Source organism: Tetrahymena thermophila (genome assembly GCF_000189635.1).
Source record: "Tetrahymena thermophila SB210 genomic scaffold scf_8254565, whole genome shotgun sequence".
Classification (NCBI taxonomy): domain Eukaryota; phylum Ciliophora; class Oligohymenophorea; order Hymenostomatida; family Tetrahymenidae; genus Tetrahymena; species Tetrahymena thermophila.
The window spans coordinates 54,462-78,505 of record NW_002476336.1 but is presented as its reverse complement, the minus strand read 5'-3'; the positions used below and the strand labels follow the sequence as shown (position 1 = coordinate 78,505).

Genomic DNA, 24,044 nt, shown 5'->3' with positions numbered 1-24,044 from the left:
TTAATTATTTTTTGCAGATTTGTTTTTTTTAATAATTCAAAAGAATTTTAAGAGAATCTTTTATCAACATAAATAAAGTCAGACGTCATAAAATATATAATTATTACAATTATGAAATCATCAATTATGTAACTAAATTATAAGATTTGAAATAAGTTAAACGATTTAAAATGCTTAACTTTTAATACTTGTAAGATAAATGCTATTATTCTAAAAAGAAAATTTGTTTTCTAGAAAAATAATTATTTTCATTTATTTTTAGAATTATTTAGTCATAAATAAAAAAATTATTATAAGATTTCAATGATTTAAAAATTAAAAGTAATGAAAATGAGAATTATTTATTTTAATTTCAAATGAAAACAAATAAAATTAAATATTTTATATTTATCTTTTTTAATGTTAAAGTTAGTAAGAAATACTTTAAAATGTTTATTTTTACAGATATTTTTTTTTTCAATTCTTCCTCAAGTTATTTGATTAATAGTTGCTTTTATTTTCTGATTCACTTGCTGTCTGTTGGTGATAATAATTTTTTTATTCAGAGCTGTTAATATAAATTTATTTTTAATTTGATAAAAATCTTTTGTTTTATTCTATTTCTTCTTCTTTGTTAAATACACTTTTACTCCTTCTTTGAGTGATTAGTTTGTTAGTATAATCAGCTGCTGCCGGAGGAAAAATAACACACTCTTAACCTTAAATTTAACTTTTGTTATTAATTTTAGACAAATTTTATTTTTTTGTTGAGGGTGGAGGATTGCTACTTGAATTAGGCTGTGATGTTTATGTATTTTAAATGGAGACATTATTAGAAAGTAGACCATTATAGCTTACTAATTTGATATAGTTAGGATTTATTGCTTTTTAACCCGAGTATTAATATTGTTGTTTTTCATCTGTTTACTCATTAGTGTTTTACTTGTTTATTTGAATTCCTACTTTCTTTGGAGAAATATTTCCGTTCTAATTAGAAATATACGAATATTATTATTCTAACTCATAATCTTATGAGAATTATTTTTTATTTTGTTATTATTTGCTAGGACTGACTAATGGATTCAAACTAATATTTTAAATGCAGATATCGTTTCTTACTTCATTCTAATTCGTATTAGTCATTTATGTCATAGTGCTCATAGGAGTCCCGTTTTGTGAAGAAAACTTTTTAGTTTACTATACTTTACTTGCTCCATGTGCTTCAGAGCTTACTTTTTTTTCTATCTATTGTTATGTGCTATAATTTATTTAAGGGATTACTTGTGTATATTTTTGCTGATTGCCTTAAAATTGTTTAGATAATACAGAGCTTTAAATTTATATAAAAAAATTTTAGATATAAAACAGATTAAGATGGAATTGTTTGGCAAGTAAAGTTTTTTAAAAATGAATATATTTAAAAAATTTTACTCGTTTTAGTTCATTTTAAGTATTTGATATCTTGACTATTCTATTCTTTTTTTAATCTAAATATTCTTTTTATCTTTTCCTTGAGCTAAAGAGAGCAGAGATGATTGCTGATTTTCGATAGGATTCATCAGCTTATTTAAAATTTACTTTCCTTTTTTATTCTCATTAAATTACCTTATATTTTCTGTTGCATAAAGATAGCTTAACTATTTTATATCTCTAGCATGTTATTCTAAAGACTCAACGTTCACCTTATTTGAAAAATGTACGCTACCCTCATTAGTATTAGTTTGGGTTTGCTATTCTTAATTTTACTATGTTAAACTGTTTTACCTTTAATTATTTTATGTCTTTCCTAAATTCAGTGACCTATTTAATCTTTATTTTTTTTATTAATTACTATTAAGGTTCTCTCTTTCTGTATCGAATTAATTTATATTAATATTGTTATTGCAATTTAATTTTATAACATCTAAATAATTCTCATCTTAAATGTTTTAGTTATTTTCCTGAATTCTATAAATATTATTATTTAATGAACGATTAGCAAGGCAAGTCTCTTCATCAAAAGATTAATTATTTCTTAGCATATCTATCATAGATTTTCTTTTCGTTGGTAGAGGAGAAATTTAGTTTATATTTTTCATTAGGTGTCTGCTAATCGAATGCTTTACTTCGTATTTGCTAATAATATTGCTCCTTAGAGTATCGTCTTTATTCATAGAAGGAAGGATCTTTTATGCTTCTTCCGTTCCATAAATTCCATCTACTTCTGTGTCTATCTAAAGATGAATGTTATCAGAAGTATTTGTAATAATTTTGCTAGAGGTTATATAAGGTAAAATAAGTGGTTGGCTTTCAGCAGGCTAGCTTTATTGATTAGAAGAATTTGAAGAAGATGTGATATTATTGTTGTTGTTAGTGTTGCTGTTATTGTTATAATTATTAGTAGTTATGTTTGAATTAGTTGCTGCAGTTGTAGTTATATTTTTAATAATTGAATTATTTTATGTATTTAATTAAATGTTTATGTTCTGTAAATTTTATAGATTTATATTATTTAAATTATTTTAATTTTAAGAATTATAAGAACTTTTTTATGTTCTTGATGTATCTATTGATTGAAGTTTTGTGTATCCTGGGGCACCTGCTATTTTAGTTAGATTTCTTTAAATAAAATTTTTTTAGCTTTTTATTTTAGGTTGATCTTGCTAATGTTGTTTCTGCTATTGAGAAGACAACATGGATTAAGGAGGAGAGATTTCTTATTAGTTATTTTATGAATGTATAGTTGTATTAGTATTTACTATTTATATTAAATTTTATAAGTTATTAGCTTAATTATTGTTTTTACTAGGAGAATTTTGAGATGAATCTATATTGTTATTTTCCTTGTTCGGATTTTAAATAATATTTCCTAGATTTTCTTTGTTGAGATTTTAATTTTAACCATTATTACTGTTTTAGCTGGCAAAATTATCTATGAGTTTAATAGGATCTTTTTAAATTTATTTATTAGTTGAGAACCCATTTTGTTTCTTTTTCTTTTTTTTAGAATCTTCATATTCTTTGTAAGGAGATTAGAAGCTTAAATATTTAGGTTTTACCCCAACTTGAGGAACAAAGTATGTTTCATTCAGCATATTATTAGCATCTATGTAATTTTATGTTTCAAAAATATCAGGAGGTAGGTGTGCAATCAAGTGATAATCAAAACCATGGTTTTAAGCGACAAAGTATTTTAAATTCTTTTCTTTTAATTAATTTTGACAGTTAAAAGGATCATTAGACACATCCTTCATAAAACTTATAAGTTAATTTATCTCATACAGCTTTTCATCAATATTTTTTTAGACATCAGCTAAATTTTTTTAAGTAAACCTTAGCGTTTTTGATTTTTTTTCATACTATTTTTCAAAATTTTTTTACTGGTTTTTGATATCCATTTATATTTTCTTTATTTACTCCCTCTAATCTTTTATTTTATAGTAATTATTGAAAATTTTTTAGTTGTCTCCAAATTTCTACATATTTTATTCTAAATTTTCTATCATTTCATTGAGTTTTTCATTTCTTAAGGTAAGCTTTTCTTCATTTGAATCACCTTCAGCTTGCTTTTGTATGTTTAACCTGTTCTTATTCTACTCTTAGACTATTTTTGATTTTATTTGCTTTATTTCATTTTCATAAAAATCCTTCAAAGCCTAAAGGTTATTCCCATTGCTCGTGCCTATATTCTTTTCATTTGAGATACTATTCCTAGCTAAAAGACTTTAATTTTCTTATTTAAGTTATTTTATATTAGCGAAAGTAGCTTAAATTTCTTAATTTAGGTGTTTTAATTTCTTGTGGTTGATGTGTTTGGCCTAGTCTAACTTGGCAAATTTATCCTACATTTCCTCAAGTCATCCTATTATTCCCTTGTCAACATATTAAAAATTGTATTTTGCAGTCGAATCTCCAGGCCCCTACTTATCTTTGTTGCTAGCTTGTTCGCGCATATACTTAATAGCTCTCTTTTCTGAGTCTATATTATCTTCATGTTCTTAATCTCTTGAGATTGGTGATGAAGAGAATTTTTTTGATTTTTTTTCTGCAGGCTGCTAAAGCCATTTTACATAATCTGATATGGCACACTCTTTAAAATTTACTTTTTTATTTGATTGATACACTTACTGCAAAAATTAATCTGCTAATTTTTGCATTGCAATTAGCAATCCTATTTACTTTTCTTTTTCTTTTTCAAGTTTTTCAATTTTCAATTCTTTAAATTTACCAGTTGAAAACTGCTTTTATAATGAGCTAAGCATATTTAATGTATTCGTTATTTATTTTTCACTCATTAAATAGAATTGCGAGTCTTTCATTTACTACTTAATTTAATTAATCTATTACATAATTTTTTCATTTTCCCTTTACTTTTACAAAGCTAATAATTCTTCCTCCTTCTATTTTTATGATAAAATTTCCTACTCCCTTTTTCTCCTTTCCATCTCTTCTCTTAGCTACTATTAAGCTTGCAACTATAAAAGTTCTTTTCTCCTTTGTCTTTCTAACTCTCTTTGAATTTCTTCTTAAGATATCTCTTATTCTATAAAATTATTTTCATTTTTTTACTTCTTTGTTTTTGTACTGGACTTTTCTCCTTTTATTAACGAACAAATATAATAGTTAATAGATGATAATAGAATGTTATTTTCAAGTAAAGCTCATTTCTTTTATTTAATTAACTCATAAAAATTAGTGAAGAAATTACTTTTTGAATCTTGAGATTTAAGTTTACCCTTTGTATTTTCTTCAACTAACTATTATTGATCTTATCTATTAAATAATAGTTTTATAGAATCTATTTATAAAATTTTCTGGTTAAGATTACTTGCTATCCTACTTGCTACTTTTTGATTTTCCTCTCTTGGAATTTTTCTTCTTGGAGGTAGACGACATAAATAAATGCCTTCTGAAACTAAATTAGCTTGTTTGCTTTTATAAAACTTAACTTTTAATATACTTAGTATTTAGTGATATTTAAGCTTCTTTACTAAATTATCTTTTCTAATTTGTAAATTAAGATTTTAGAGAGTTGACGAATAAATAAAGATTGGTAAATTTTATGAATAGCTAATTTAATTGAAATTTTAAAAGGTTATAAATTTTTCATATTTTGAATGAGTTTGAATTATAACAATTAAAACAAATATATAAATTATTACTATTCATTCAATTTTTTAAGTATTTCTTTCTCATTTATTTGAAATTAATGCATAAAAAATATATTTTTGATTTATAATTGTTAAGTAGTAGTTAAACAAAAACATGTACTTATTTATTTATTTACACAAACCTTTTTCTATACAAATATTTTATTAAACCTCTATACATTGATTAGACTAATTATTATTATTTCTTTGCAAATTAAACCAATTTTATGTTATTTGCTAAACAAACAAGTATTATTAATCTACTTATTAATCATTATATCATTTTTTGGTTGTTTTTTTAAAAAATAAAAAATCATCTATTTTATAGAAAAAATTAATATGCATTTAATGATTGACACTCATAGTCTAAATTGATAAAATCATAATTATAAACTTATAATTGATCAAATTACTGTTATCCTTCATAAATGTCCTGATTATAATAATTGGTAAATTTAACTAAAGAGTTATCTTAAATAAAGATGATAAAAATGCATCCTATTAATATCACTAAAAGAAATAAGGCTATTAATACGAATGCATCTTAAAAAGTTAATTTTTTTTGAGTAGATTTAGTTTCTTTGATTTCGAATTATAAAGTAGGTGTTTCTTAATTCTAGATTTAGGGAGTTTCAATTTTTTGACACTTTTCAGATTCTGCTATAAGCTAGCTTAGTTTTTGTTTTGACTAAACTTCTGGGCTCTGTTCAGAATTTTAAGTGTTTTCATAATTAAATGTTGCTGAATTTCCGTTAAGGTAAGTTTGTTCGTTTGTTTAGCTTTTAGAATTATTCATGGTGAAAATAAATATTAAATATTAAATATTAAACTTAATATTAATATAATAATAAAAAATTTTATTGAAAATAAGTTAGAATATATTTTTAAGTTTACATAGATATCTAAGGTGAATGGCCAAAGGAAGCTAAATTACCTATTGATCTTCTAAGACTTTCATTATCAAAAGATGATATGCTTTAAAAGTTCTAAGAATAATTTGTTGCATCAGATTAACTTCTTTGATGTTCCTATTTGGCCAAGTTTTTTTAAGTTTAATATGTTTCTTTTTTATTATTGTTTGTGTCAGAATTATAAATATCTAAGTAATTTTCATAAGAATCTTATGAAAAAAGATTATCTTCACAACCTTTTTATATTATGCAATCTATCTCTTCTAAATTAGAATCAAATAGCTGAATATCATCATCTAAAACTTCATTTTTTGTATTTTTCAACTCTTGTTATTCTATAGGTTAGATTAAATTTTAATTTAATATTTAATTGACCTATTATTTTAATTCTTATTCTATTACAAAAGGGACATCTCTGTTTTAAAGTTCTATTTTTTCGTTTATTTAATTATTAAAATTTTCTCCTGAAATCTAATTTAAATTCTAAGTAGTAGTAAACGATCCACTCAATTATTTTTTAATTGTGGCAGTATCAAACGAGCTTCTGCTTAAAAAATCTTCTTCCTGGATAGGATCTAAGATTTAAGCATTATTTTAACTTAGTTTACTACTTTTTAATTATACTTTTTCTAGTGAAGAAGATAATATATTGTTTTTATCATCATCGTTTTCTAAAAATTAATTTTTATTTTACTGTTTGTTTGATTCTTCTAATTTATCTGAAGAAATAATATCAAAAATTTAATTATCATCTTCGTAAACTGCAAGATTAAGTCTATCGTCACTTTCTATTTTTTCTTATTCATCATCTTTAAAGAAACTATTTTAATTATTAGGATGATTGTCTGAGCATTCAGTGAATTCTACATTTTAATCTTAATAAAAAAAATAAATAAAAATTAAAAAAAAATTAAATATTTAATTTACTTAACAAAATCTATTTTTGAATTTCATTTTAAGTAGGAACCTTTTAATTATTTTATTACGTCTAATAGTTTTATTACAAAGATGGGATATTATGCTAATAAATATCATCATTTTCTTTGATATCTTGTTATTAAAGCATTTAGTTGCTTTATGATACATTTTTTTAATTTATATTTTGTGAATTTATTTAATATTTTTCTAGTTTTATCAAATTTATTTATTCTTGTATTGCAATTTGTTATTATTTATTATGTTCAGTATTTATTAATACCATCTGTTCATAATTAATTTCTTTTTATGATTCTATAGAGTTGTTTACACTATAATTGCTATTTTAATCCTTGCAAGAAAGAGACTAAATATCTTAATTCTAACTTATTTATGAAATCTATTATCTATGATTTTCTACTTATTATTATTCTTTATCATGTTTACTTTAACTAGTACAATTCATTTCTTCTGGGTAAGAGCAGCTTTTATTTATTTAATAATCAAGCTAATTAGGGGATGAGCTATAATATTATTAACTTTTTTAAGAAAGATTAAATTAATGTTATGAATAAGCTAGCTCAAGATCATCATATAATTATTAATTACTATATGTGTTGCTTCCTTTTATACTTTAGTAATTAACATTTGTTTTGTTTCCTATATATTTGCTAACTATGTTAAGAATATCTTAGTCACTTTCTGTCATTTATGTTGACCTATAATTATATGATGACTATAAGCTAGAAAAATCTTTTTTATAAGAGTTGTTGTTATTTATTTTAGTTTCTTGTTTAGTTAATTATTCATTTTAGCGCAAAGGCTCAAAAGTTTATTATATTTTTAATAGAGATTGCATATTCGACTACTACCCTGCATATTACTAGTTCGTGCGATTTACTCTAGATACATTTGGAGAGTTTTACAAAGAAATACTTATTTATTAATAATTATGATTTTTTTAATCATTTGTTAAAACTTTCTGATTTTTTTGGTGAAAAGAATTAGTTGTTCGTTCTCTATCAGTTAAAAATTATCGGTTAGGAGGAGTAAAAGATTAATTAATTGGTTTAGATGTCCTTAATGATTGAATTGGCAATTATAAAAGCTAATAACTCTACCTAAGAATAGTTTAACTCTATTAAGGAGAAGTACTTCTAATTGAAGTTGGAATCAGAACTTTGTTTTGTTGAATTTACATGTTTTTATATAATACAGGCGATAAATTTTACACCACCTATCTCCTTGAATTGTAAATATTATGATTATTTATTCTGTTTTGAGAAACAGTCACAAAATTAGATGGCTGATGAATAGTTTGAATGTTCATTAAAAATAAATCTTTGAGCAACAAAATTATATAATTTATTAATCTTAAAAATAAAATATAAATTAATTTTTATTAGTTTTTGTTTTTATTGAATTCAATCAGTATAGCCGTTTAATCTTTCAAAACATAAAATGAACTCAAGTTTTTATTTTCTATTAATTTATTAAAATAATTTCTAATTTTCAATTAAAATAAATAAATTAATAGGAAATAATTCTAAGATTTTATTTAAATATGACATTTATTTTAATTCAACAACAACAATTTATTTAAAATCATAATAAAATGCATCAAACATTAATTTTATATTTATTTAAACAAAGTAACTCTCTAAACAATCTAATTTTAATGAAAAGTTTATAATATCCACAAACATTTTAATGTAAAATATTCAACTTAAAAAAAATTTTAATATTTTGTATTAAACTAAAAATGAATATAGAATAATTACTTTCTCCTTTACAGAGCTATTATTTTTTAACCAAGAAATTAATTTCAAAGTCAATTAATTAATCCAAGAAAGAAAGATAAATAATAATCTAGTTAATATTTATTTTATAGACCAAATTAAATAGAAATAAGATATTAAAAAAATTGTATTTAATGGGACAGGATACTAGCTGCTAGCGACTGTGCTGCACAGAGATTAACAAGCCAGTACATATATATATTTATTAAATTTTAAAAGTTTATATTAAATTAAAATTTTATATTTATATGTTCTAGAGATATGAAATAAGTGAAAATGGAAGTGCTCGTGCAGTAAATATTTAATAAATCTACATATTTAAATGAGCTAAATACAATTAACTAATAGGTGCACTGGGATCAAGAGTAAGATAAACAATATTTTCTATCTCCTAAAATTGTTTAATATGAAGATTAAGAGATGAATTTAAATAGTGGACAAAAAGTATTACATTTTCACAATAAATTAAAACTCTAAAAAAATAAATTTAAAATTAGAAGGTTAAGAAAAGCTTTAATTTAGCGGAGTAAGAAGAACTAGTTGACACCTCAAATATTTTTCATATTGATGTAAAACAAAAACTATTTTTCTTATCTAAAATATTTTATTTTGAATAAAATTAGGATCCTTCTACTAAATCATAAAACTCTTAAAAAATAAAGGTAATTCTATCTATCTATATTTATTATATTGTTAATTTGTTAGCAAATTAATAAATACTTTTTTAAACGAAACAGAAAAATATTGTATCCTTTTTAACGAGTAAAGACAGTTTAAGTGACGTTAATAAATCCTGCTTATCAATCGTTAATTATTTATGCTTGAACTAAACTCAAATGAAAAAATTTAATTTAACTAAAGAGCTTACTTTAACATCATCAGGAGCTAATAATCAATAATAGTTGACAAATAATGATTAAGAAGATTAATGGATATGGAAAGAAGTGCAAGATATTTTTAACTAACTTTTTCCTAATAATCTGAATGAAGTTTTTATAGAATATGATTCAAACTGGTAAGGCTTATACTTAATAAGTGCCTTAAATTCTTTATGCTTAAAACCTGTTTACCTTTTAAGAATGTTTGAAACAAAATCTAAGCAAATAGACAATCCCGATATTACTTTCAACAACTAATTAACAAAAAGTTAGGATGAAACAAAAATAAATTAATTTTATGTGCACTTTCTATTTAATGGAATTATATAAAAAGTCTGTGTCGACAATAATATACCTTTTATCCCTAAAAAGAAGCAATGTTTATTTATCTAATCTCATCCTTATGGATTTTCTCCTTTGTTATTAAAGGCCTATTCAAGCTTATTCGGAGGATACTAAGCAATCTAAAGAGGTATCTTTGGTTAACTAATAAGAGATATAACTTGGGCTCCCTACGAATACATTACTATTTAAGATTTGGTATCAACCTTTTAATACATCTCTGAAAATTTAAAAAAGAAATATTTAGTAACCCTTTGCAAATCACTTGATAATTATTGGGTTGATACAATTGTCACTATTTCACAAGAATTGGGAATAGATAAGGTTAATCTTATAATTGATGAAACATTATTTTCAATTTTTATTCAAAACTATTAATTAACACTATTTTTATTTTATTAGGTATTGCTGAAAAAGGGATAAGATGGAAGTCTTAGATGGGTGCATTTTTAGGATATCAATCAGATGTATACTTATTGTGGTGTAAATAAATGTAACGAAGAATACTACTACAGCTATATAACTTAAAATTTAAACAAAAATATGCATACTGAGATACTTGTGGTTTAATTAGAGAATTCATAAGCAGCAAACCACGCATTTATCACTTTTAGCCAATAAGACAAAAGATTATTTTTAAATTAGAGCAGCAATAGTAGTTTTTCTTATGATTTTGTAAGAATGATACTTGTTAAAGGGTCTTTAAATGTAGTAAATAGATAAATAAACATTGAATCATATATTTATGACCATGTTTAAGTAGGAAGAGATTCTACTATTGAGTGTAATTTAAGTTAAGGAACTTATCTTCTATACCTAGAAATAGAAAAGAGTACTAGTCTTCAATCAAAAATTTGCATAAATAGTTACTCATAGCATAAAATTTAATTTTAATTTGCTGAAAGTCAAGAACTTTTTAATGTTTTTAATCCTCAAAATAATGGTGCAAATACAAAAAGTGATGTTATTAAAAATGAAAATAATAACGAATCCAGACTGATAGATTAATTCCTAATTTGCCAAACTAAAAGATTGACAGAAAACAGCAACATTATATTTAGTTATCAGGATGACTCAGAAATAATAAGAATTAATGGCCTAGCAGCAGGAAATATATTTTTTATCTACTAAAATAACTCAAAGTATGGAAGCGTACTCTAAGAAAAGCATAGGATCCGTAAAAGGAACGATGCTTTATTCTGTAGAGAGTGGCAAGTAGAAATATATCCTTAACAAAAAAAAATATTTAGCTATCCTTTGTAAAATGGAGAAGATATAAATGATATCATTATTGATTTAGTGTATACTAACATAAATTTAATAGATAAGAAAGTATTGCTTAACATTAAATCAATAGAAAATATGAGGTAAGTTATAAAAGAGTAAAGATAATTGAACGGAATTCCTATTAATAGTTACATGTACACCTACTCATATCCAGGAGGATATTCTATATATTTTGAAAATTTTTCTAAGTTTTCTTGCACAGAAACTTTATATTATAATATCATAAATTTACAAGGAGAAGATTTTAATATTTAAAATAAATTCATAATTTTCCTACTTAATCCTGGATAGACAAAGCTATTTAATGTTAAAAGAATAGATCTTTTACAACCATGCGATTTATAACTAAAAAGCATATATTAGTTTCATCAGTGAAACAATAATTAATTTTGATATAAAATGTAAATAATAAATTAATTGTATTATAATAAATAAATAAATGTCTTACTTTAAGTATTTAATATAAAGTAACATTATTAAATAAATGTTAAACTAATTAATTAATCATAATTATCAATTAAATAAATAAATGAATTACATGCCAACAGATTATACAATTAAATCTGGATATATTGGGTATTCATTCGACTTAAAAATTTGCTCAATTTATAGCAATTCCCAATGTATAGAAAATTTTAATTAAAATAAACTATATTATATGAAAACGGGCAGACCAAAAAATTTGCTTAATAAACACAGGTTCAACTGTATAGTACATTTCAATATTAAAAAATTCCTTAGAAAGTTTAATTTTTTAATTATTTAAAATTTAACAAATTTAAATCTTTACGAGTTGAATTTTACCATAACTCAATTATTTATTTTTTTTATAAATGTTAAAATAATTAAATGAAGTTAAATTATTCCAAAAATTTACTTTACTTAATGATAAATTTATGAATTTTTTAATTAATTTATATTGTATAAATCAATCTATTTAGTTTTATTTTTATTGCAATTTTGATTACTGAGTAACATTTTAATTAAACTAAATATAAAAACTAAATACTTAAACTGTTTATTACTGTAAGTATTTTTCCTTACTTTTAGTTGATGAAAATCAGTTTTACTACTATTCACATGCTGTTTTATATTTTTTTAAAATGAATAGGATTCGAATTTTTTTGAAAACAAACATAGAATAATTGAATTTGTTAATATTATTGGTATATTTTTAAAAAAATTTAATTCTTTAGAATATGATCCATAACCTTTTTACATGTTATTTAAAAGCTATTTATAGTATCAAGAAATAAAACTGAGCTGATTTTTATATTTTTTATTTAAAAAATTTAACAACGATTGAAAGGAGACAGTCTATTGAATCAAGCTAGGTTCCAGTCATTTATCAGAAATCGAAAATCAGACTAGTGTGTGTAGTTAGTAAATTAATGATTAAATTAAGCAAACAATAAATAAAATTTCAAAAAACATTAGTGGAAGAATAGATGTGCTATCACTTTTATTTGACAACATAAAGGGGAAATTAAATAATGAATTATATATAAATATAATAAAAAAAATTAATTTCTTAAAAAAGAAATAAAAAAATAATCTGAAAACGCTTTATAAAAATTTATTAAAATATGAGCAGCATTAAGGAAATCTTAAAGGACAAGAATAAACTTAAAAAAATTACTGAAGCAGCCTTCAAGGCAGTTGATATTGATAGCTCTGGCTACTTGGAAAAAGTTGAACTTGAAAAGGTAATGATCAATGTTGCTATAGATATCGGTGTTGAAATACCTAGCAAGGAAGAAGTCGAAGAAGTGCTTAAAGAGCTTGATGAAGATGGTGATGGCAAGCTTTCTCAAGAAGAATTTTAGGTTCTTATTGTATAAGTTCTTGAAATGATGGCTAATGCTGATGTCTAATGAAAGATACATCACTGTATTAATAAACATAGTTAAAAGATTAGCAAAGTTTCAAAAATTACTTCATATGAATCCAAAAATGCATATTCAAAAATTAATCTGATGATGATTTTTTTTTTTTCAGTTAAATGTAGTATAATTATCTTATTTGTATTTTTTTATTGCTTAGATTTATGTTCAGCGTAAATAAATTATATCATTTTAGTAATTAGTACCCTTGCTGTCTTCCTAAACTGTTTCTTCCTTTTGTGAGACATTTTTTATTATAATAAAATTTAGGTTAACTTACTTGTGTGAACAAACAAATTTTTGGCAAAAGCAATATCAGATTATTAACTACTTTATTCGAAAGTGTTTATTTTTTGAGCAGATTCGCGTATTATTAAAATAAATAAACTTTCAAAGTCTTTAAAAATTAAATAAAATAATTCATTAAGTTGAATCAATGATTGATCATCCCATTAAAATCATAGTTTATAAAAATTGAAAGAAAGAATTTGAAAAATTTAAAATGTATTTGAGGGTTTAAACATGTAAATAGTATTTATAGGTTATGAAAATGAAATTCTATTTTAATATATATAAACTGCTGATAGTAAAATAGTATGTATGCATGTATATTTATTTATATATATATGTATGAATATTTGTATGTATGAGAAAAATCTTTGTTGGATATTTATAAAATATAAATAATAAACAGAATAATTTGATTTTGAATGAATAGGAGCTAGCTATAAAGGATTAGTATCTATCTATTTATCTAATTACTTGTTTATCTTTGATTCTAATTCAAAGAGAAGTAAAAAAAGAAGGAAAAAAACAAGAATAAAGAAATACATTGAAATAAAGAGGAAAAATAAAGAAAAATAAACATAATAAAATAAAAGTCAAAAAAGGTAATAAAATAAAGAAATTTATACAATGATTAGCAAATATAGATACTTGCACTGTGCTCGTAAGCTAGTCAAGTAGAGCGTTTAAGCTTTTGGCGGAGGACATCATCACCATGAATATGATTGGAGAGATGATCCAAAAGTTAATAAGGATATTGAAGAAGATATTAGAGATAGAGGCTGGCATCCAGAAACCTACGACTTCCCTTATACCAAAAAGCATGATGATTGGGTTTTTGATGTTACTATGCCCTCTTAAAATTATTAAACTGATTTAACAGTTAATATTCACCCTGAAAATAAAAAGATGCATGTCATGAAATAAGTCATGAGAGTAAATAAGAAATTATTAAATTAGGCTAACATTAGCAAAATCATTTTTTGCATAAAGGGCTGTTTTAATTCAATAAATATAATAAAAACTGCTCTTTAAAATAGCTAGATTCTTACTTAAAATTATGTTCTGATCATTTATTATTTATTTTTTAAAAGCAATCTTATTGGGATGCTGAACACGATATGGCTCACGAATACGACTATGAATCTGAAGATCTTGACTTCTAATGCGAATCCTTCAAATCTTAGGTTTTTAATTGTTTCTTTATTACACTTAAGGCGACTATCTTCTTGTTTTTTGTTTCGCCATTTATATAAATAAATATGAATCTAATTAAAATTGTAGATTTGAAGCTAATTTAGAAAGTTATTTGCATATACTGCTAAATAAACTTAGGCATTTTATTATACAAAATTATTGAGTCCATTTATTGAATAAATAATCTCAACATTATTTAATTTTTAATAAATAGCATTTCAGAAAGAAAGGTCCTATTTCCTAATATTTGATTCTTGGTCTCCTCCCCATACTTTACTTTGGTAATTAAAAGATTATTTGATTGATTGATTAATTCTTCCACTTTACTACTAAAAGATATAATAAAAAATATCTTATTCTAAATACCTAAAATTATTATTTAGATAAATCATTTTTAAATTTATTTTAAATGTTTGTGTGCAAATTTATTAACTATTAAATTTAAATATACAGGTACTGAATTCTTCTATAATCACTATCCTGATGAAGATTACTGGAGAGTTGCTCATCCTCCACCTCTTGACTATCCTGATACTGATGATACCGATGATACTGAAACTTTCAAGGATTACAAGAGTTTCACTGGTAGAAGAATGGTCGATACTGGTATTGTTGATCCCTTATGGTATGATATTAGAGAAGGAAAGAAGGTTTACTACGACTGGGCTGGTGTTAATCAACCTATGGAAGATATTTGAAAAAAAAAATTTTAAAACATATAGTCTTTAAATATTCCAATAAAGAATATACACTTAAATAATTAAGATATAAATTTTTATTTTTATTATATGTTAAATTACGAATAGAGTGTGTATGGCTTTACATTTAATTTATCCAACAAAAATACCAATTTTAATAAATAAGTAAAATAAATAAATAGCACTCACTTCATAGGAAAACAAATAAATCTTTATAAAAAGATAGTTAATTGAAATTAATTTGAAATTATAGTTAAAAATATTATCAAATAAAATAATTAATTTAATGATATGACCAATAAACAGCTATTAAATTAATGATTATATATAAGAATATTTATTTTAAGTTTCCTCCTCTTTCACTTTAAAATAAAATGATTAGGAATCTTCTTTTATAAAAAATAAAACTTATAAGATGTATTTTTCAATCAATAAGTTTAGCATTTTATATTTTGTATCAAAATTGATTAAAAGCTTCTCATTAAACATTAAATTTCTAAAAACACAATACTAATTAAATTTTAGTATTAACAAATTTGTATATTTTATCTTTAAAAAAGTCAGCAAAAAATAACTAAAAATATTTATAAATAATTCTCCCCATTTTAAGCTACCACCCAAAAAATATGTAAATATATTAAAGAATAAACAATAAATTTATTCATTATTAAAAATTAAAACTTAAAAATTAATTAATTAACTAAATTTAATAAATAATTAATGAAATAAATTTTATAGAAAATAATTTAAGACACATTAAATAACTAATATAAAAGTTTTAATGCTGTTATTATACAATAACACATTACTTAACTTATAATTTAATTTTAACAAAATAACATTGAGAACTTAAATTTAATTTTCATTGATTTGTCTTTTTTTTACCAGAACTTTTTTATTTATCTTATAAGGATAATTATCTTAATTTAAGACACTTCTTTCGTAGTTAATTAAATTTAGTTATAGCAGAAACATAGTTTCCACTTGGGAAATAATTAGAATAGACTTTAATTCCATCTAAATTCCATAGGCTATGGGTAACTTGTCTTTCATAGAAAGTAATTTCGTGGTTGTGTAGCAATTACTTCTGATGAATGTCATTAGCTTTAAACAAATCGATTTCAAGATAAGTTGATCTTCGATTATTATATTTACTTTTTTTTTTAGTATTATCTGTTTTTAAACTATATCTTCTCATATTTTCTTAGAAAACTTTTTGATTTCTATTTTTTTTCAATAATTCCTTTTAAATAAGATCTTGTTCTCTAATAGAGTCTTACTGATTCTTTTAAAAAGATATTTATTATTTATTTTTTTTACAAACTTAATTAACTCTAATTATTCATATTGAAAAACATTTTTTGAAATAAAAAACTTCTAATTTAAAATTAAAAGTATTTTCTTTTATCGTTTAAATCTTCATTTAATTAATTTTCACTAACCCAACCCCCTCCCTATATTTTTAAGCATACATTTATAATTTCAGGAAAATAATGAAAATTAAATGGGATGAAAATGAAAAAGGATTTATTTACTGTATTTAAATACAAATTAAGATGTAATTAAAATAAAATCTTACCATTTCTTTCATAAATGCAGTGAATTCTGTTCTTTCTGCTGAACTTTAGTACTAAGTTACTCCTCTAGATTAAGCTTTTGGTGTGTTAGTTAAATTATTATATTAAGTTTGTATGTTAATGCTTAAACTTTCATCATACAAATTATTTTTTAATAGGGAATCTCTTGCTTCTTTTGGTGATTAGGGCTAAATTTCATTTCTATAAATTGATTAGCTTGTTTTTCTAGTTTTATCTTCTATAGTAAATCCATTTTATAAAGAAAATCTTGATACAGGATAGGTAATTTATTGTTCTTGAGTAATAGAGTATTCTAGATCTTTTTCATAATTAATTAAATTAGACAATTTAGAATTCTAAGCTTCTTCATTTTAGGGACTTGATTTATCATAAGTATATTCATCTTCATCGTCTTCATCATCATCTTAATCTTATAAAGAAGGCTATTCTGTATTATCTTCTGGATTTTTAAAACTGGAGAGTTCATAATTTTACTAAATCTATTCTGCTTTCTCTTGCACTTTTTGTAGAGCTGAAATTACATTAACTTTTTAAGTCCTATTCCTCTTAAATTAATATTCTCTGTCTTAAGTAACTGAATAGTTAAATTTAGCAAACAAAAAAGGATTTTTTTTGTTTATATGTGCTTGTATGCACTAACTTTCAAAATGATTAGGACTTAAACAAATTTAGCAATTTTATTCTAAAGGACTAATATCTGAATACATTAAAATCTTGTCTCTAATTTCACAAAATTTTTCAAAATCCTACTGGTTATTTTTGATAATATTCAAAAAGCTGTCTCTTCTTAACTTAAGTACCGTTGAGAACTGTTTCGATTTAGCAGTTAGAGTTCTTCCCATTCCAGTAAAAAAATTTAATTCTCCAAATACAGAACCTTTCTTATGAGAGTAGATAAGTTTAGATTGTTTTTCTATTTTGTTGTCTCTTTTTAAAATTAATTATTTAAATTATTGAATTAAATTTTAGAATATTCATACATTTGTTTCATTGTTTCAGAAGAATTTGAATCTTCATTTTATTTTAAGAATTTTATGTTCTAGAATAGCTCAACTATTTTTTTAATTTTTTCTTTAACAAAAAAAAATTGAAAAATTCTAAAGCAATTAATTTATTACTTTAACCAGATACCAAGAAAATGAGAGAAGAATCGCCTATCTCTTCTTGATTAAATAAAATTTAATTTGGAGAATAAAACTCTTCTTAGAGTTCTAAGCAAACTTGATTTATAGTGCTTTCACTAAAATTGTTCATCAAACATTTAATTTTAGAAATTATATTTCTGGTATATTCAATTTTAATTTCATTTTGTAAATCTGGAGATATTTTTGATAAAACATTATATTCATCATCTGATTTTTATTTCATACTTCTTAAATAAAGATATTCTAAGTCTAAGTTTACTCTTGCTTTCAAATCTCTATTTATTTTTTTTTTTAGTAAAAAACAATACTTAAATATTTCATATATTTAAAAGGTAAAAAAATAATAAATGTTAAATAGATAAATATAAATAAATCTACTGCTTACTTTGTTATATGCTTTCTTTTCATATACTTGTTAATAATATTAATATCTCTTAATTTATTTTCATTCATCTTGTTCATCTCTTCAAGAATTATGCCAATCATACTGACCATATAGCCAAAAATAGTTATTATAAATATCATTGCTATAGAAGTGAAAAACATTTCCAAAATTGTACTTGCAATATTTGAACCTGTTGCCATTAATGTAAAAGACCAATAGAATGCGTTTAAATAATATTCCCACCACACTCCATTTGTACTAATACTTGATTTAACCCAAGAATCTTCATTATTTAAGTAATTTTAATCTATAATCGATATAGCATACCAAATACAAGCAATTACATGTCCAATAAGAAATAAATTTACTATCAAATTAATCAGTTAAATGTAAAAAAAATTATCCATAATCATCATTAAGTTCTTTTCCATTTCTTACTTATCTTTATAAATATTAACAATCTTCAAAAAAATAGGTACTCTAAATATAAACAAGCTAGCTATCGAATGATCGTTAGGACTAGCTAAAAGAATGAGGGGAACTACATCAAATATGAGCTAATTTTTAAAATATAAATTGAATACTTACAATCTTGTGTTGAATAAATGCGTTTTATAAAAAGTAGCTGTGTTAAGCTTTAAAATTATTTCTACCATCCATAGATAAAATGTAATGCCTAAGATACAATTTTCAATATATTTGTTTTCCTTAGTTGCTGAAAAAACTATAATAAACGATAAACATAGCATAAATAAATAGTTATAAAAGATCAAGAACAATTTCCATACAAAAAGCCAGCTTTTTTATGGTGATATCATATTAAAATCCAAGTTTTTAAAAATCTTTAATTCAATAAATTTGAAAAACCCTTTACAATAAAGAAAATTAAATAATTTTTTCATGAATGTTTAGCTGCTTTCTAAGTTTCCATCTGATTTATCATTTATCATTCTACGAATGATTGGATTTTTATCTAGCAAAGAAGACTTTCCAAATAGTGTATATTGCTAAATGAATAGACTCACCTTCTTTTTGAGATTCATTATCATATTAATATTATTGTTTGCTATATTTTATATATTTTTTAGACCGTTGTTTTATCCTTTACTTAAAGCTAATGTAGCGCTTTCATTATTTTTATAGCTTACCAGCTGAGAGAGATTTTATTAACTAGCTCTTTAGGGTATCAAAAAGAGCAAATTCTTAGATTGATCAGGATTGCGAGTGGCTGATAATTCTTCAAGATTTTCCTTGTTATTAAATTTTTCTGCAATTGAATCCTCTTATAAATTTTTATTATTGAAAAATTCAATCCTTGGTGAGCAGATTTCAATATTTTTCACTTGCAAGTAATTCATTTTATCTACATACTATGGTGATTTTAATTATGAGGTTGAAAAAATATCTGGCAAATCTGATTAAAAAGACTCTTCCTTTCTTCTATTAAGCTTCTATAGCTCTTTCCAATCTTCATTCGATTAATAATTAAATATTTAGCCTTGTTGGTTATGCATACTGCTTGTTTATTAATAAATTTGTTACAAATCAAGTTTATTATTTCTTTAGTTTAATTAAATGTATTTTTATTACCAGTAATTGATTCTACATTTTAAAAAAACATGTATATTAATTATTGCTTCATTAAACTATTAACAGTTTTCAAATAATTTTTTTATAAAAAAACCAAAATAAAGTATTCATTAGTATGATAGTTCATAAGCTCAGAATTTTTTTTTTTCAGTAATAATAATTAAATTTAACTTTATATTAAAGTAAATAATACAATTAAAAAACTATGTTATATCTAAATTTAATTACTTAAATACTAATTTGTTATTGAGAATATTTATTTTTATAAATTAGTTTTAGAAAAATTTTTATAAATAACTTTAATTAGCTATTAATTGTTCTCTTATTTTTAACATTTATAATTTTAAAGAGATCTCAATTTAAAGTAAGAAGTCTATTTTTGTTTAAATATTCAATTTTTTTAGTATTAAACATTTAAAAAAAATTTAAAAAGAGTTGATCAGATTTCATGTTAAAAATTTTTATTTACTTTGAAATTAAAATCTTTTAAAAAAGAAAATTCACACACCTTATTTTATTAATGAACAGCTATTGTAAGTAAATTAATTTCTATTTTAGAAAATATTAAAAAATGATTATCAAAAATTTATATCTTAAAAATAAATTTTGTGTTATGTTGAAAAAATTTATTTTTACTATTTAATTCATATAACTTTAATAAATAATTATTGACTCATATATCTTTTATTTTATCAAATAAATAATATTGAAAAACTTTGATATTAAATATACATAGTTAGTTAGTTTTATTAGAAATATTTTTAAATATTTAGAGAAATGGATCCATTAGATATTGATTCAAGTGCGTTTGACCCATAGAAATATATTACTCATTTCTTAAAAGAGCGCTCCATATAAGAACTTATTAGGAAGAATAATACAGTATAATAAGAAATAAAAAATTATGATTAGGAAATTCAATCGTTAGTATTTTAGAATTACTCTCGTTTTATCAGCTCTATTGATACAGTTAAAAAAATGAAGAGTGATATATTTAAAGTGGATGACAAAATGAAAGTTTTAGAAGAATCCATGAATAAGATTACTAGTTTATCAACAAAGGTTGATGAATCACTTAGTATAAAGAGAAACGAAATTTAAAAACTTAACACAATTAAAGTTGACTTGGAGAAACTAAATATGCTCTGCAGATTCCCCGAAATTTTAGCTGAAGACTTATAAGCATACAAACAGATGGTAGAACAAGGAGAAATCTATTATGCAAATATTTTTAATAACTCTATTGAAGCTTACAAAGTAAATATTTGTTATTGCAAATTATCTGTTTGAAAATTATATTTTCAAATTTGCAATATTTTAAAATTGAAAAATATTAGGAATGCTTTAAGAAACTTGACGAGTTTTAAGAGGAGCCACTTATTAAGCCCATTTATAAAGACTCTATAGATAAAGTTGAAGAAACTAGAAGCGTTTTATGGAAGATTTAAAATTCCTACAAACCTCAAACTCAGTTAGTAAGTTTATTGAAACCAATTCAAAATTAGGTAGGTTAAATTAACACTTCAGAATTAAGACACGTAACAAACAAACTAATATAAATGATGCAAGATTAGGAGTCTGTCCTTAGAAACTATTTAAAGATTATTAAAGATAGATTCAAGTAAATGACTCAAGACATTATTAATTCTTCTTTGACTTATAGTTATACTAATAATTAGAATCACCACTAAGATTTTAACTACTCAGATAAGCTAGAAGCTTTCTTGAAGTCAAAGAAGTATTTAGTAAATATGGATGAACTAGGAACATTTTTTAAGTAAATTCAAAACGAAATAGTCGAAATGGAGGTAGGATAAGAAGGAACAATCATTTGGTTAGTTAACTAGCTTATTAATAAAATATTCTCTGAATTAAAAGTTGAGTTATAATTCCTGCTCAAAGAATTAGGTGATAACATCAGATATTTTAGTTAGAGAGATGAAATTATTGAACAAACTATAAGAGAAATCTTTATGTACATTTTAGAGGAAATAAACACAAAAATGTCAAAAAAAATCACATACATAGAAGTAAATTAAATTTTGATAAAAATCTATTTAAAAATATTTTATATAGGTAAGCGAATGCTTTAAATTACTCAATAATTGCTTCACTGATATTATCTTCAACAACCCTTATATTAAGCGCAATTTCAAAACCAGCGTTTCAGATAAATTCTCAGAGCTTGTAGAAAAAGTTTGCAGAGGACAAGTTCTAAACTGCTTCACAAATTTACGTTAAGAATTTTTGAAATTAGTCATCTCGTGCAAAGAATAGTGTTTGCAAATTGAATAAGAAAATATTATTCCTAAAATTAAAAATAGCTTTGCTGAAGCTGAATCATTTACTTATAAGGAAATAATGTATTTAACAGATGTCATGAAAAATAAATTAGATTGTATGGTTTAATGGACTTGTCTTGAACTTAAATCTTTCCTCTATTGGGATGTTTAATACTTGAGAACTCATGATGTTTTTATAGGGCTAATTAATATTTAAATTGCAGAATTTGCCAAACTAGTTTTCAAGATAATGACATTGAGATAAAATTAAGTTTCTGTTGAGAATCTTTCGTTGCTAAACAATCTAGCTACTAGCTAATAATAGTTAAAAGAAACTAATCCTCTTTTTACAGATCTTCTTAAAAACTATAAAGCAGCCCCTGAAAATACAACTTATTTCATATTTGCTAATTAGTTTTTGTAAATTTATGAAAACAAATAAATTAACAGAATTTATGAAGTTTTGATTTAATCTAACGAATAAGCAGTTAAATCCCTTTTCAGTGTTTAGCACGGACTCTATGAGTAATTAAATTGGAGCTAATATTTAAATGATATATATATATAATTTTTATAAAAATAGATTTTATGAGCAAGAAATCAGTCTTATTGATGGCTAAGTCATACCTAGATTGAAATAGGAGTGCAAATACGAACATAGTCTAAACTATGTTAACTATGTTTAAGCTTTAAGTGAAGAAGTCTTGCTCAGCCTTGATTAATATTTTGAAGATTCTAACTGGACATCTTCAAGCAATTTAGCATAACCGACTGAAATAAGTCAACCAATTCTTTCCTTAGCTGAAAAAGTGAGACAAATTCTTTTGGAATTAGATTTATTTTTCCCAGATGCAAAAAGAGGTTTGACAAAAAAAGGTTCTTTTATCAAGTAAGATAGTGATCTTAACATAGAAGTCTAGCGTATTTTAGTTAAAAAGAGTAAAGTTTTTGATCCATCAAAGCTATTATTTAATAGAAATAGCTTGATGGTTTGCCTTTTGAAGGCCATCCTCAAAGCCTTAATAGAGAGAGTTAGAAAAGTGAAGATATACACTAAATTTGGATACTAAAAATTGCAGTGTGATCTCTTTTTCATAGTGCAAATCTTTTATGAAATGATATCTGATGATGATGAAAATTTTGTAATTGCATCTTATTATGAAATGATAGAAAGCGCCAAGGATAATACTTTAGAAGTTTCATCTTTAGAATAGAATATATTAGATTAAATTTCAATTTCTAAAAGAACTTAGCTAAAATTATGAAAATATATTTTTTATCAGATTTATGTTTTTTTATACTGTTTTAAAAGTCAACATTATAAATTTTAATAATTTCTCTAAAATTAAACAAAATTTCTTTGTAAAAATATGGTTTGTTTAAAAATAATAAATTTTAATTGAAGGTTGTAATGATAATCTCTACTAAATAAAGACCTAAAGTATTTATTAAAAAGAAATAAAGACTTTGTTAAAATTATAATTTGTAAAGATAAAAAAAAATATATATTTTTCAATTTATATTTTTTTTTATGCAATTAATAATTTTTTTTTGATAAAAAAATAGAAATATGAGGTTTATTTTTTTAGTAATATGCGAGATCGATGTTGACTAAAATAATAGTTTTCATGTAAGTAAATCCTTAAGTAATTAAACAAAAATTGATTCTATTATTGCTTACAATCAAAAAGAAATTTTATTTCCTATTTTTATTAATTAAATTATGAAGGGTTGTTAATTG

At 23.0% G+C, this 24,044-nt stretch overlaps 7 protein-coding genes across 7 annotated transcripts; 4 read left to right on the top strand and 3 right to left on the bottom strand. All coding sequences in view use genetic code 6, as the record gives it.

Moving 5' to 3' along the window:
• Positions 1–456: 456 nt before the first annotated feature.
• TTHERM_000470593 (hypothetical protein) lies at positions 457–4,914 on the bottom strand (the record flags this gene model as incomplete). The annotated part of the gene is made up of 5 exons (XM_012798698.1): positions 4,787–4,914; positions 4,667–4,731; positions 3,883–4,555; positions 1,411–3,681; positions 457–1,309 (listed from the first exon to the last, which is right to left on the bottom strand). Exons 1-5 carry the CDS (start codon positions 4,852–4,854, stop codon positions 457–459), a joined length of 3,930 nt encoding a protein of 1,309 aa, XP_012654152.1. The 5' UTR covers positions 4,855–4,914.
• A 288-nt stretch (positions 4,915–5,202) lies between these two features.
• On the bottom strand, positions 5,203–8,308 carry TTHERM_000470591 (hypothetical protein). Its single transcript, XM_012798697.1, has 3 exons — positions 6,947–8,308; positions 6,003–6,894; positions 5,203–5,887 (listed from the first exon to the last, which is right to left on the bottom strand). The coding sequence occupies exons 1-3, from the start codon at positions 8,262–8,264 to the stop codon at positions 5,422–5,424; spliced, it is 2,676 nt and encodes an 891-aa protein (XP_012654151.1). The 5' UTR covers positions 8,265–8,308; the 3' UTR covers positions 5,203–5,421.
• A 559-nt stretch (positions 8,309–8,867) lies between these two features.
• On the top strand, positions 8,868–11,615 carry TTHERM_00470590 (calpain family cysteine protease; the record flags this gene model as incomplete). The annotated part of the gene is made up of 6 exons (XM_001032949.2): positions 8,868–8,921; positions 8,991–9,026; positions 9,082–9,177; positions 9,231–9,302; positions 9,357–9,395; positions 9,471–11,615. The coding sequence occupies 6 exons, from the start codon at positions 8,868–8,870 to the stop codon at positions 11,613–11,615; spliced, it is 2,442 nt and encodes an 813-aa protein (XP_001032949.2).
• A 1,211-nt stretch (positions 11,616–12,826) lies between these two features.
• On the top strand, positions 12,827–13,117 carry TTHERM_000470563 (EF-hand protein; the record flags this gene model as incomplete). Its single annotated transcript, XM_012798696.1, has 1 exon — positions 12,827–13,117. One exon carries the CDS (start codon positions 12,827–12,829, stop codon positions 13,115–13,117), a length of 291 nt encoding a protein of 96 aa, XP_012654150.1.
• Positions 13,118–14,038: 921 nt separating this feature from the next.
• Positions 14,039–15,303, top strand: TTHERM_000470561 (hypothetical protein; the record flags this gene model as incomplete). The annotated part of the gene is made up of 4 exons (XM_012798695.1): positions 14,039–14,344; positions 14,503–14,595; positions 14,820–14,886; positions 15,059–15,303. The coding sequence occupies 4 exons, from the start codon at positions 14,039–14,041 to the stop codon at positions 15,301–15,303; spliced, it is 711 nt and encodes a 236-aa protein (XP_012654149.1).
• An 862-nt stretch (positions 15,304–16,165) lies between these two features.
• On the bottom strand, positions 16,166–19,945 carry TTHERM_00470560 (cyclic nucleotide-binding domain protein; the record flags this gene model as incomplete). The annotated part of the gene is made up of 7 exons (XM_001032946.2): positions 16,166–16,588; positions 16,883–17,828; positions 17,882–17,954; positions 18,020–18,321; positions 18,432–18,868; positions 19,016–19,155; positions 19,306–19,945. 7 exons carry the CDS (start codon positions 19,943–19,945, stop codon positions 16,166–16,168), a joined length of 2,961 nt encoding a protein of 986 aa, XP_001032946.2.
• Positions 19,946–20,798: 853 nt separating this feature from the next.
• On the top strand, positions 20,799–23,568 carry TTHERM_00470550 (phospholipid-translocating P-type ATPase, flippase family protein; the record flags this gene model as incomplete). The annotated part of the gene is made up of 4 exons (XM_001032945.2): positions 20,799–21,278; positions 21,359–22,051; positions 22,098–22,828; positions 22,887–23,568. The coding sequence occupies 4 exons, from the start codon at positions 20,799–20,801 to the stop codon at positions 23,566–23,568; spliced, it is 2,586 nt and encodes an 861-aa protein (XP_001032945.2).
• Between the last annotated feature and the right edge of the window lie 476 nt (positions 23,569–24,044).